Below are 13155 nucleotides of genomic sequence, written 5' to 3'. Positions count from 1 at the left end.
AGATGAATGCTATGTCTAAAGAGTACATTGTATGCAAGTACAGTATGCTGCCACAAAGCCTTCTATTTCCCAAGCTTTAGTTCATAAGCAACTTGTTTAAGAGGGCTTTTTTTTTTTTAATCTACTGAAAAGCTTGAATAGCTTGATAGGTAGGAAAAAAAACAGCTTTCACTAGTTGCGTCTTCACCTCCCAGAAATTGTTACTAGGTTATTGTTGTGGTTGGTATTTTGGTGGTGCTTAGAAAAACCATTGAGATCAGCACTCCATCTATTTGTTTATACTAAAGATTGATCCCTACCCTAAAATGCTTGCATTTTGAAGGGAAGATTTTTGAAGAAAAAAAGTTATATCAGCTTTAGAAATGAAGACATGAGATACTGGGGCTGGGGGATTTGAACATGAGCCGGCCATGTGCCTTTGGCATCAAAGGAGGCCAGCAGCGTCCTGGACTGCATTAGGAGGAGCATCACTAGCAGGTCAAGGAAGTGATTATTCACATCTACTCAGCACTGGTGGGACCACAGCTGGAGTGCTGTGGAGGCTGGGCTCCCCAGTAAAAGAAAGACATGGACAAGCTGGAGAGACTCCAGTAAGGGCCATGAAGATGACTAAAGTACTGGAGCATCTGACATATGAAGAGAGGCTGAGAGCTGGCACTGTTTGACCTGGAGCAGAGGAGGCTCAGGGGGTATCTTATCAATGTGTGCAAATACCTGATTGAGGTGAGAGGGGAATAAAGACAGAGTCAGACTCTTCGCAGTGGTATCCAATCACAGGACAAGAAGCAACAGGCATAAATGAAAATACAAGAAATTTGATTTAACCATAAGAAAAAACTTGTTTACAGTAAGGGTGGCCGAGTGCTGGAACAGGTTGGCCAAAGAGGTTGTGGAGTTTCCATTTTTGGCCAAAACCCAAGTGGATGCTGTCCTGAGCAACCTGCTGTAGTTGACACTGCTTTGAGCAGGGGCTGGACTAGATAATCTCCAGCAATCTCTTCCAACCTCAACAATTCTCTAATTCTGTGCTTGCCAGCTTGCCACAGCTGTCACAGGAGTTTATTGTAGTGACTAGAGCTGAGCTCAGGACACCAAGCACTCTGGTCTGACCCAGCTAAACTTGGCACAAGATCAGAGGGGCCTGCTCCCCACATGCCAGATCACAAGATAGTAAGCTGGGATAAAGGCTGCTCTATTTTACACCTACGTTCCTAGGCTTCCGCCCCCTGTCCCCAGGCCATTCTTGTCACTGGGATCACCTGCGTACAATGGCATCCCAGCCACATTCCTTTTATCTGGCCACACTGTCAGGTGAGTGGCCCAGGAGTCGTGATAGCAGCTTGTGCTGCCAGCGGGTTCTCCATGCAGGAGTGGATAATCAGGTACATTTATGGCTGCATTTGCTAATGTAGTGCATTAGCAAATACAGTATTTTAAGCCCTGCTCCTATTAGAATCATCACTGACTTCACCTGGAGATGATCATGCCCAGACATGGATATGCAGGAGACAAACATGCAGGCTAGTTCACAAAAATTCGGATTGTCCCAGTGCATCAAGCCTAGTCCTCCTGCCTTAGTGGCAGCAACGCATTAGTCATTTTAAATTATATTCAAGATCTGTGGCTGTAATTACTATTGTTAATGATTCTATTGTTCATAATATGGTAGATTTTTAGCAACTGAGATGTGGATAAATGTTTGATACTGACAAGCAGTAGGTTCAGTTTGAGGAAAATCAGTTTGAGCCTATCCAGGACAATCAATCATGAATAAAAAAGAGTCACGTGTGAGACATATATTCAGCAAAGTTAGGTGTCCAGTAAAACTAGTTTCAACATTGTTTGCTCTACCTAATCTCTGAAATTATAATGTGTGAGTCATGGCCCTTAGATGATCTTAACCTTTACTAGAGGATACCCTGCTTTCTGTTCAGCAGCATAAACAACTGAGCAAGGACCTGTGCAGACCTGGTGAACACAGCAGGACCCTTTTGACTATACTGTAAGTAATACAGTTTTTTCTGTGAAAAATTATCAAACATTATATGCAAGATGATCGTTTCTGAATATTCAATTGAGAAATTACTGTGTTCTCATTCAAGTTGCATTTTAGAGCTTTTTGGTTTGTTTTATTGCATTCTAAAATTAAAAAGATAAGTCCTCTGTGATATAGGGCATGTTCGTATGGCATAACTCTCTTTAAGAAAACTGCATCTTGAAATGTTTTAGAGAGTTAAATGAAGTAAAGGAATGGTAATGCCAAATGTAGTACATGAAATGAAGTAGAAGCGGGGAGTTAAGGATTACTCTCGAAACCTTCTAGAGAGTTCAGAAAAAGGGAACCGTGAATAGAGGTAAACGCTAAAAGAATTAGAGTGACTGGAGCAGGCCACAAACAAATCAACATGATTTTAATGTGTTCTAGACATGAAAGTGAACTGTCTGAAGGTGGTTTGGGATGGGGCTCAGGCTGAAACGGATATCCTTCTTAGCAACAGTAGTATTGCTATGACCACAGTTTTCAAAAGATGTAATATAAGGAAGATTTATAGCAAATGCTAAAGCAGAGAGAAGCATTCTGATCTGTCCAACTTCTGGAGAACCAAGTCTTTGGAATGTGGGGAATGCAGATGCAGGGTCATGGTGAGAGCTGGTGATTCAATGAGGCACCATGATTTTACAAAGGCATGGGTGTTTGGATCCTGTTTCTCATTGCAAGTTAGACACCTAACTTATTTTTCCCCTTTGAAAATCCCTATATTTTCCTTTAGAGAGTACCTTATTTTAGAAAAGATTCTGTAGGTAAAGTGGTGATGTACTACAGGGGATGTTTTGGGTTTCCAGATATTCTACATCTTTACTTTCTTCTGTCTGTTGATAAAAGTTGTTGAAGCAAGCGTGGTACACTTAGTATTAGTTTCTAGGGTTAAAAGTGTTGCTACGGACATGGAATGGATGGTTTCCATGCTACTCTAGAAAAGGCTTTCTTCTTGTATGGGTATCTGTTAGTGTTGTCTCTGCAGAGTTTCACTCATTTGTCTTAACATTTTGCCATTTCAGCCTTCTCTGCTAAAATCACCCTTCACTATCTTTCTGATGATGAACACTGTGATTGTTCTGAAATTTCCTCAGATTTCTTTGATTTTTTTTCCAAAAAGAACTAGAGGTGGTTTGGTACAATCACTGCCCTGGTCCTTTGTATGCTAGCAGGCATGCTTAGTTCCATTTGCTGTTCTGCATGCATACTCATTTTCCCTTTCTTAGTAAGCAACATTGTATTTCCAGGGGCTTGATAACTTCCTAATTGCTCAAAGTAGTTTTCTCTCTTTTGTTAATTATGTGGATTTTTTTTTAAACAGTGCTCAATTGTTCAAGCTCTATGGAATGATAGTAACTGTTCATCTCTTTATTGTTAACTAGTGCATTTACTTTCTCTGTGGTGCCTGTATGTTTACCCTTGGCCCACTTAAAAATATGTGGAATGTTTTAATACACAATGAAGGAATATTGTGCCTTTCTTCTGCTTTGATTTTTCATCTTGCTAACTATAACTGACTAGCCTTTATTGGCTCCCTTGTCTCAGTTCTATATACTTTTGACTTTAAGTATTTTATCACTTAAAGCCACATTAAAATTAGAACACTGGAAACAAACAGTTTCAAAGGGATTGTAGCCTAACCTTAATGATGTTGTCTTTGGTATTACTTCACTTGTGTTTGATTTTAATTTTTCTTCTTTCACAACTTCTTCAGGAGATTGAGTAATTTTCCAAAGTCTGCTTCCTTGAAATAGAAAGCTGGTATGTCTGAACCCATTCTGTCTGTACTGAACTCAGATTGCTTGGAGTCACTGATACTAAGCCACCTCTATACTGTGAAGTGTTTGACTTATTGGTAAGCACTAAGTAAAAAGATTTGTAAGCCAAATGTCATTTTTCTTTTCTTCTTTTACAGAGTTATAGAAACATGAAGCTGCTGTTTTACCTGTGTCTTTTAATTGTTGGGATTCATTCTGAAAGTTATTACTATGAACGTTATCAACAAGGTGTAAGAAACCAAAATCAAAGAGACCAAGAAAACCAATATATGCCACAGCAGTCTGTAGGGAAGAGCGTTTGTCGGTTTGCGTGTTGTTTCTACAAAGAGATTTCTGCTCGTGAAAACAATGGGAATATTTTCTTCTCTCCTTTGAGCATCTCCACTGCTTTTGCAATGCTGACTCTGGGTGCTAGATCAGACACTTTGACACAAATTCTTAGGGTCCTTAACCTTAATCCACATGAGATTTCTGAAAATGACATACACGAAGGTTTTCGTCAACTCATGCAAATGCTAAACAGAAAGAATAAAGAGTTACAGCTGAATATGGGAAATGTCCTGTTTGTACTTGACCAGCTGAAACCACAAGATCAATTTTTATATAATCTCAGAAACTTCTATGAAGGAGAAGCTTATCCTATGAACTTCAAGAAGGCTGATCAAGCCCAGGTGAAGATCAATGAATATGTAGCAGAAAGAACCAATGGGAAGATCAAGGACCTAATAAATAACCTTGATCCACTTACTGAACTTCTCCTCATTAGCTATATTTATTTTAATGGTAAGATATGCATATCATATTATCCTGCTTCATACATTACTTCCCCAGATCAGTCCTGGGCTTCACTATCTTTTTTTGCAATACAGTTTCTTAGAGGGAATCATAACTTGTTTTCTTTTTGATCCTTGCTCACACTTAATTATAAACAAAGCCATTGGAAATTATTTTCTGCTTAGAACTGCTGATAATTGCTCAACAAAATTTAAGGCAAATTTTCCTGATATACTTTAATATACTTATTTCTTTCCTGCTGAGTAATAAGTGAAATATACTTTCGGGAAGGTGTCTCTATGCAGTAGAGCATCTAGACCTATACAGTCTAGTGGGATTTAAGCACTTCCTTAAATGTTTTAATGAATTGGAATGAATTTAATCTCCACTTCAATGGAGTGGTTCAACAAGTTCAGAGTTCAAACAGTCTTGTTAAGGTACAACTTAACATCATTCCTAAAATAAAAGTCTTGTACTTACCCAGTAACAGCAAAACTACTGAGTATGTTTATGTATCCAAAGATAAATATGTAACAATAGCTTTAGCTTCACACTGATGTCCCCTTCTTTTTTACTATGTTTTTAATACTAGTGTGGTTGTAGTCCTGATGAGTCTAAGGCATAAGTTTTCAGCCTTCTTTTTTTGATTTGCAGATCATAATATTTTCCAGTGAAGAGATAGACCCCCTGTATCAAATACAAGCCTACTGACAATAAGCTTTTTTTTCTTAATTAACTCATGCAGTCTACTTAGATACAGTCTGCAGATTTTCCTAGAGATTTGCAGACTGCTGATCTAATGAGAAGAAGAGAAGCAAGGGTTGTAAGGCTTCATCAGTAGTCTAATAATAGATACTGCCTCTTCTTTCAAACCTTCTTACTCATTGTATTCTGAAAGCTAACCAATTGCACTCAGAAAAATAATATTACATAATTTATCTCATTAATAATATTAAGCTTTTTAATTGAAACAAAGAATGCATTTATTAGAAATGCTTTTCTTCTTTAACTGTTAATCTGGATGCTTCCACTCCCTGCCAAAATATCATGTTTTCCCCCAAAGTAATTCAAAACCAGATTTTTGTTTTGCTTTGCTTTTCAGCTGCATCTCTCCTCCTTGTGTTACTCTGAAGGTTTGACCGCAACTAAGTGGAGCTGCTTGGAATCAAGTTGATTGATGTTTCTTAATTCTCTTGGACACATAAATGTTAGTCTCAAATAATGTTTTCAAGATAGACTTTTAATTAGCAGGCATCAGGCACTTCTTTCAAAATAGGCGAAAAAGCTACTGATTTTTCTTTCTCCTAAAGGTGCTTTAAGGAGAAGGAACAATAAATTTAGTAGAACATCATACACTGTAGGAGGGAAAATTTGGTGCACAGTAGGAACAAAAGCCTTAAAGACTTCATATTGTGTTGTATTACAGATAATTTTCACATATTCTAAAAATGGAGTTTTCTTTAAGATAAATGTTCATTCTTATTCCTGAAATGATTTCCCAGCTTCCCCAAAGCTGGTGGAAATTCAGCATTAGCTTGTCAATTTTAAAGAAAATGGAAAGATTAAGGAATAGCACTAATAGCAGTAATATGGATTTTTATCTTGAAATTGAGAATAGGTTAATGTTAATTGGTCTAGAGGCTGAGCTTAATCTGAAGAGGCTTTGTAAAGTTCAGGTGCCTCTATAATCAGCCTGTCCTTCAAGAGTCTTGTCCACTCTCTCTGCCTTACAATTCTCCTTGCACAGTTCTGGTGACTCTCCTCCCCCTCTTTGTGGTGTAGTTTAGTTTAGAAGTTCTTCCCTAAGGACAAAAGTCTGGCAGTATTTGCCTGGCTCTTAGCCAGAGGGCATGTTTTTCCACTACAATACACCTGTCTGTTATCATGCCTTAGCCCACAAAGTATCATACTCTGAGGTTCATTTTCTCACTTGAACACTGCAAAGCATGTGAGAAAGGTGGCATCCCTAGAAGGATGCCTCCTAAGAGAGAGGAAAACACAGAAATACGAGTTTCTCTGAAAGAAGAAGAAAGGATTAGCAAATATTGTCTCTGTCTAATCTGTGTGCTCGATCCTGGCATCCTACTCAGTTTTTGATCAAGCAAAACTCTTTTTGAAGTCAGTGGGTGTTTTCCCTTAGTTGAACACTAGGTAAAGGTTGTCTGGGTGTTCCAGGACTTGTGCCATTCATGTTTCTGTGATTCATTCTGCCCTCCTTACCCCCCAAAGATATCAAGGAAGAACTCCTGCCTACTTTATATCTGATAATAGAAGTCATCCCCATTTTTTATGCAAATTTTAGAGTAAATCAATCTGTAATATCAGAACTGTGTTACTGTGGTCAGTGTTAATGAAATAGCATGAAAATAACAACTTTTCCCCATCTTCAAAATAATGGCAGGCAGCATTTTATATCTTCAGAGCCCAATACATGCATGAATTAAGTCTCATGTCACTCTTTCCAAGTACTACATAAGTGCTGTTTATGCCTGTTTTACAGATGGCTGTAACAGCAGATAAGTTCATTTGTACCAAGCTGCCTAATAATCATTGTTCAAGTAGAAATCAGAAGTCAAGAGGGATTGTGTCGTTTCATGGTTTTTAATGAAACTTATTTTACTTAGCATTGTGGTTTTGCTATTTTGTCCAATAAAGCTGATCAAAAATGATTTTTGTTCTTCAGGGCAAAGTTTACTGCAGAGTAACACCTCTTTATTTAGAAAAAACTCCTGCCCCTTTTTTTTTAAATCAGCTCAGTCTATGAAATGGATGAAGTGCATAGTTGGAATTTGGCTTAGAAATTCTTCTCCGCTGAGGATAAGAACCTTTCAGAGTTTCAATGTAGACAGTTTATTTCACTGTGACTAAGCAAGGAGCCTTTGGAAATTTAATGTTGTGAGTATGACAGTACGAAGGGTTGTTGTTGTTTTTTGTTTTGTTTTTTAACCCAGCAGCCTGATAGAATTAAGCTCTTCATGATTTTATTGGCCATCAACTAAAGCAGCACATTAAATCCTTCCCCTCTGCAAGTAACCTGAATCCCTTCCTCATTTCTCTAGAAGATTCATCCTCACCTCATCCTTCACAAATCTGTTTTGCTGTAGGAATAAGTGAAGGAGAGCATCTTTCTTATTCTTAGCCCTCATTTAAAGGCTGCATCGTATTGGGGCTCTATAGACACCTTAAAACTACTGTCATGTAGGAAAAAATGCATACTCCTCTGTGCACATAAGAACACTTAATATGCATTATCTCATCTAAATAAAGTATATTGTGGCCTGCTGTATGAATGGGCAGTTTTCTTGCAAATCACACTCTTCCTATTGTGTGTTACTGTTGAATTATTCTGATTATGCAGTAAGATCAAGTGTTCATTGCAAACTGGTTTATCTCTGAAGCTGATCCAGCTGTACCAGTTTCTGTCATCTATGAATGTGTCCTATTGTTTCTTGTCCTAAAAATATCCTATAATTCTGTCTCTTATGTTTCAAGCTGAGTGGGAAAAACCCTTTGATCCAAAATACACTAAAAAGGACAAATTCTTTATGGATGGGAACAAGGCTGTTCAAGTCCCGATGATGTTTGGAATGGGCCTGTTCAAGCATGGCTATGATGAACAGCTGTCTTCCACTGTGTTGCAAATGGATTACAAAGGAGGTGCTTCAGCCTTTTTTATTCTGCCTGATCAAGGAAGAATGAAGAAGTTGGAAAAAAGATTGTCTTGTGAACGTATGTCGAGATGGAGGACGTTAGTCTCAAAAAGGTAAAATTCTGCAGTTCCTTATTCAGATGATAGGCAAGGGGATACACTGGTTTAAATCTGTGATCCCTGGGTCATGATACACAATCAGGATACTATTTTTATTTTAATCTACAGCAGAATTCCCACTGACCAAAGCTAGAATTTGGCTCTCTTGTGTCCCTGTGTTTTCACAAACAGTACTGCACAAAGGAAAAACCTTGGCAACTCTAGAACCGTTGCTGTTTCTGCATTTTGTTTCCTATCTTCATCTCTCTGTAGTCCCCCAGTTCTCTGTCTTAAGACCTTTTCTCGCTTTTTTTCTGTTTCTTACCTTCTCCTATTTACAACTAAATTCCTACTGCTTTCCTTCAGCCCTTTTTTCTTAGCTGTTGCTTCCTTTCTACCTATTACAGCGATCAGTAATTGTAATTCAGTAATTCAGTAATGTTGAAATAGCAACTTTCATTTGGTAATTGTGAGCACAAAGCTCAATGGTAAGGGTATAGAGGAGTTAACACATTGCAGAGCCACTGTTTTAATGCTGTCTGCCACTTAGGAAAACAACATCACATGAAGCTACGCTTGCTTCAAGTTAACTTTGAGACTACAGGGCAGAAAGGCCATATGTTTTCAAAAAACAATTTTAGACTCCTGTTTCCGTTTAGGGCCATGTGTATTAGGACCCTTTAATGGGGAGGGAAAGGAGAAAAACACAGGCACAACATATTTACAGAGTCAAGTCCTTGTGTTTATTAGATTTATGAATGTGTCACATAAGAGATCTTCACATATACATGTATGACAAGTGTTTTACATGATCAGTTCTCAACTGAAGACAAAAATGACATCCTAATACAGAAAACAGTTAAATGCTCTTTGCTTTGAACCACTGTCAGAACTTTTCAATACAATCTAAAACTTTTTCCACAAAAATTTGACAGAAAAAATGTGTAGTTTTCAGTGCAGCTTCACAGTTTTGAAACTTGTGGGAACAGTTATGTGATTGGTCACTCAAATCAATATAGGACAAATAAGAAGCTGAATTAAAATACTTGTGCAGTATTTTTGTCGAAAAAACATGAATTGCCTTTAAAATCAGCAAGAAAGGAGCTAAATACAATTGAGGAGTTTTATGTTTCCTCCTCCCCCACCCTTACCCCCCAAGCCAGGAATAGCCTGCCTAGAAGCCATCAATGGGAGATGTAAAACTTCTAATATAAAAAGGTGCCACTGCCAGAGATCTTCAGCTTGTCTCATGCAGCTCCCCCTTTTTCATCATGATGTTTCTCTCTCCTGCAAACTAATGACACAAACTCCTCGTTTTTCCTCAAGCTTTCAAAACAATGGATTGCCTTTCTCTACCATTGGGAGATTGGGAGATGGATTTGATGTAGGATATGAATTGATTAAAGGGTCTTGGGCAAGCTATTTTTGTCCTTGTTTCTCTATCTGCAACCTGAAGTTGATATAAGTTGCAATATTGGGGGGAGTGTTATTCATTACCATTGACTGTAGAATGGGGGATAGTGCCAAAGTATTGCCAGTACAGAGAGCTGGGTTCTATTTAATGGCTGAATTGTGGAGAAAACACCCTGTTCACTTCTGGAAAGTGTATCCTAGTGCTTCCTGCCTGGTTGCATTGTTGCTGTATGCCTGCTGCTTTCCCTTTCCTGCATGTTGGCAGCAAGTGGGGGCTTGTGAATGAGTCTCTTCATGTAATAGCAAGACAGATGATGCAATGACAGTTGCGTCCTCACTTGAGGCAGCAATCAGCACCATCAGAAATTAGGTAGAAGTGAGAGATCAGCAACCTGTTATCAATCCACTAGCATTCTTATCTTTGGGTACCAGCCAGACTTGGCATTAGATTCATGGAGATGCTGTGCTAAGGTGGAGGTATGGGCCCTTCCCTTCCCGCTCATACACTGGATGACTTGCTCTTTGACCAGCTTCATTAAGCGCTCCACACTCTGCCTGTACTGGAACCCTGCTCAATTGTCTCGGTTTCTCACCAGAAAATTGTACCTATTATCAGCATTATCACTAGCCTCTAACTCAAGATATGCTGCTTCTGATTGTAAATGTTAGTTCTAACCTTAAAAAAGGAATTGTTGGATCCTTCCTGGGAGAGCAAGGAAGAAATAAGTCAGAAATATAGAGCTTTGCTTAATTTGTGGAAAGCACCAGACTAGTCACCTTCCCCCAAATTTGAATAAATCAGACATTAGATTGGACATAGAAAGAGAATTATCTATTGGGATAGATAGCCTAGATTCTATCAGTGTGCTTTTGTTTTTTATTTTGTCATCAGTACAATCATCACCACATATTGTCCTGCTCCTTTGTCTTTTTGTCTTCTCTGTTTTTGATTTATATGATAAACTCAAAGGTCAACTTTTTTGTTCAAAAGTGACCAGTGAATTTGGATGCCTTGGATTTTTTGTGTGCCCAGGATGAGATGCTTAGAAGAGAATTGTTTTGTCGCAAGGTGAATCCTGTGCATCTTTCAGCAATGGGGCATGTTTAAGGTGCCTCCAGTCAAAAGCGCAAAATCATGACTGACTTTTGAAAAAATCAGATGAAGAACCTTGGGGAGGTACATTAGGGAGGTGTTGTGCTCAGTGATTCCTGGATCAATCTCACTATTCACGTGTTGGCTCACTCCAATCTGTGAGCCCATAGCCTAGAAGCCTAGCCTTCCAAACAGCCTTCCAACATTGTTATAACCTCCTTTTCCTCTCCACAAATTAATGCCACTATATATCTCCCATGTAGGCTAGAGAGAGCCTGCAAGCAGAGTGTGCTTTGGGGGAGAAAGCAAACTGAGTTGTCTTTTGGGCGTCTGTGTTATAATGTGATATCTGATCAAAAATTTCACCATATTCTTGCACTTCTTTTCTGGCAGCTCAGCAAATGTGTATCTTCCAAAATTCACTCTTTATGGGAGGTATAACCTAAAAAATGTGTTATATAAAATGGGCATTGTGGATGTATTCACTGATAAGGCTGACCTATCTGGGATCACTGGACAGCCCCAGCACAGAGTTTCCCAGGTAAGTCATACTGGTTTTGTTTTATGGGTCTATGGTAACTGATACATCACTTTACAAATGTTCATGATGCAAATCTCATGTAAAAAGGCTTTGCTACCATGAAAAGACAGCTTCTGGCATGCAGAGTGTTTCACCAAAGTTACTTAGGCTGACAGCACAGTTGAGCTGCAGCAGATTACAAGTCTAATTTTTTTAATCTAGAAGCCCTCTTTGATTTATGTGGGGCCACCTTATAAAACAGACGTGGCCAAATCATTGCATCTCTTCACCCTGGTGCCTTCCTGCAATGTGCTGTTACAGTCATCCTGTTGCTGCTTCCATTTGTGTCCAGCTTCTTTTGCCTGTCTTTGGGCAAGTAGAGAGCAGTAGGATGTATCACTGCTTGTGTCTTAGGGAGGAGAAAGAAACAATATTTGCTTTTCAGGTGTTTGGGAGAAAGGAAAATGCAATTATTAAAAACATTTGGCTTCAGTCCTGTGAGCAGTGAGTCCCATTAGTGCCAGGCCTTGGCAAAAGCTACAGGCAAGTCGTACTTCAAGATACTCAGTCATACTTCAAGATACCATACTTCAAGAACTCTGACAATCACAGCTACCCTGCAATACAAATTTCATTGTCTAATACTGAGCAAAGCAACCACCTCATAACATCAGGTGGAATTTAGTGAATTAGGGTCTGTGAATGTCTTGATTTTGCAAGCTAAAACTTATATCCTTCTCTGCCCTAGCAGTCTATTTTCAGTACTCCTCTATTCTCATGTGTTTCAAGACATTAAGAAACACGGGAAAAAATTCAGTGTGCTATTCGCTGTACTAATCTACATGTTACTTCTTCAGCTATATGAATTTGTCAAAGACAGTTAAATGTGGTCTCTTTTAAGTTTTATTCTAGCTCCGCCAATCTGCAGTAGTGTGAACAGGGAATAAGATAAGAAACAAAGCAAATGTTTTTGCTAGCAAGGAGATGCCCCTATGCCAGGGATGAGCATTTCCTCTCTAGTGCTAAGGAAGCCATGCTTCATGTAGCTTGCTAATTCGTTTTTCCAAGTTTTCTGTCTTTGTGAACTCACAAAGTTCACAAAGAAAAAAGGCTTGCAGTGAACTCACACCTCTCCCCCTGCTGCTTTTTCCTTACCAATAACTTATTCAGGCACTTTTAGCTAAACTTCTTGTTTACGCAGCTAGTTTTCTACCTCCTTGATTTGTAACATATCTGTTTCTTCACAGGCTATTCATAAGGCTGTGGTAAAGGTGGATGAGACTGGCACCGAAGCCGCAGCTGCCACAGGCATGGAAATAGTGCCCATGTCCGTTCCTGTTACCATTAAATTCAACAAGCCCTTCCTAATGATCATATCTATGGGTAACAATATAATATTCATGGGAAAAATTGTGGATCCTCTGAAAAAAGATTAAGTTGATGTACGTGTTAGGTATGCAGTGATCACCACTTTTAAACACAATGTTTGACCTAATGAGTATAGCATGGCTACAGAGGGCTCTCCACCTCTTAACCTATGTTATTCATTGTTTTTTTTCAGATGAGAATCTATCAGTTTAAGGTGTTGCATAGTTGCATGTTTGTTTGGGCTTTTTTTTTTTTTTTTTTTTTTTTTTTTAAGAAGGTTGCATTCAGGCAAAACTGTCATTAAATCTGGGACAAAATAGGCCTATGTGATACTGATGGCATAGATACATCTTCTAGCAGGGAAGATGGGGAGCATGTGGGTGGAGAGGATTTTGTAAGCCTGTTTCTTCCCTCATGGCTGTC

At 38.8% G+C, this 13155-nt stretch overlaps 1 protein-coding gene across 1 annotated transcript; it reads left to right on the top strand.

The window, feature by feature from the left end:
* The first annotated feature begins 2405 nt into the window (after positions 1 to 2405).
* Positions 2406 to 12800, top strand: LOC106483136 (alpha-1-antiproteinase-like). Its single transcript, XM_067295629.1, has 6 exons — positions 2406 to 2416; positions 3956 to 4599; positions 8083 to 8353; positions 10017 to 10019; positions 11238 to 11385; positions 12612 to 12800. The coding sequence occupies exons 1-6, from the start codon at positions 2406 to 2408 to the stop codon at positions 12798 to 12800; spliced, it is 1266 nt and encodes a 421-aa protein (XP_067151730.1).
* The last annotated feature ends 355 nt before the right edge of the window (positions 12801 to 13155 follow it).

The sequence above is a fragment of the Apteryx mantelli genome, chromosome 4 (genome assembly GCF_036417845.1).
Source record: "Apteryx mantelli isolate bAptMan1 chromosome 4, bAptMan1.hap1, whole genome shotgun sequence".
Taxonomy (NCBI): domain Eukaryota; kingdom Metazoa; phylum Chordata; class Aves; order Apterygiformes; family Apterygidae; genus Apteryx; species Apteryx mantelli.
The sequence above is the reverse complement of the archived record's forward strand: the minus strand, read 5'-3'. Positions and strand labels throughout refer to the sequence as shown.

Excerpts from the sequence above, each read along its gene's own strand:
- LOC106483136 (XM_067295629.1), top strand. Across the intron at positions 4,600-8,082 it reads TAGCTATATTTATTTTAATG|CTGAGTGGGAAAAACCCTTT; the intron begins GTAAGATATGCA and ends TTATGTTTCAAG. Across the intron at positions 11,386-12,611 it reads CCCAGCACAGAGTTTCCCAG|GCTATTCATAAGGCTGTGGT; the intron begins GTAAGTCATACT and ends GTTTCTTCACAG.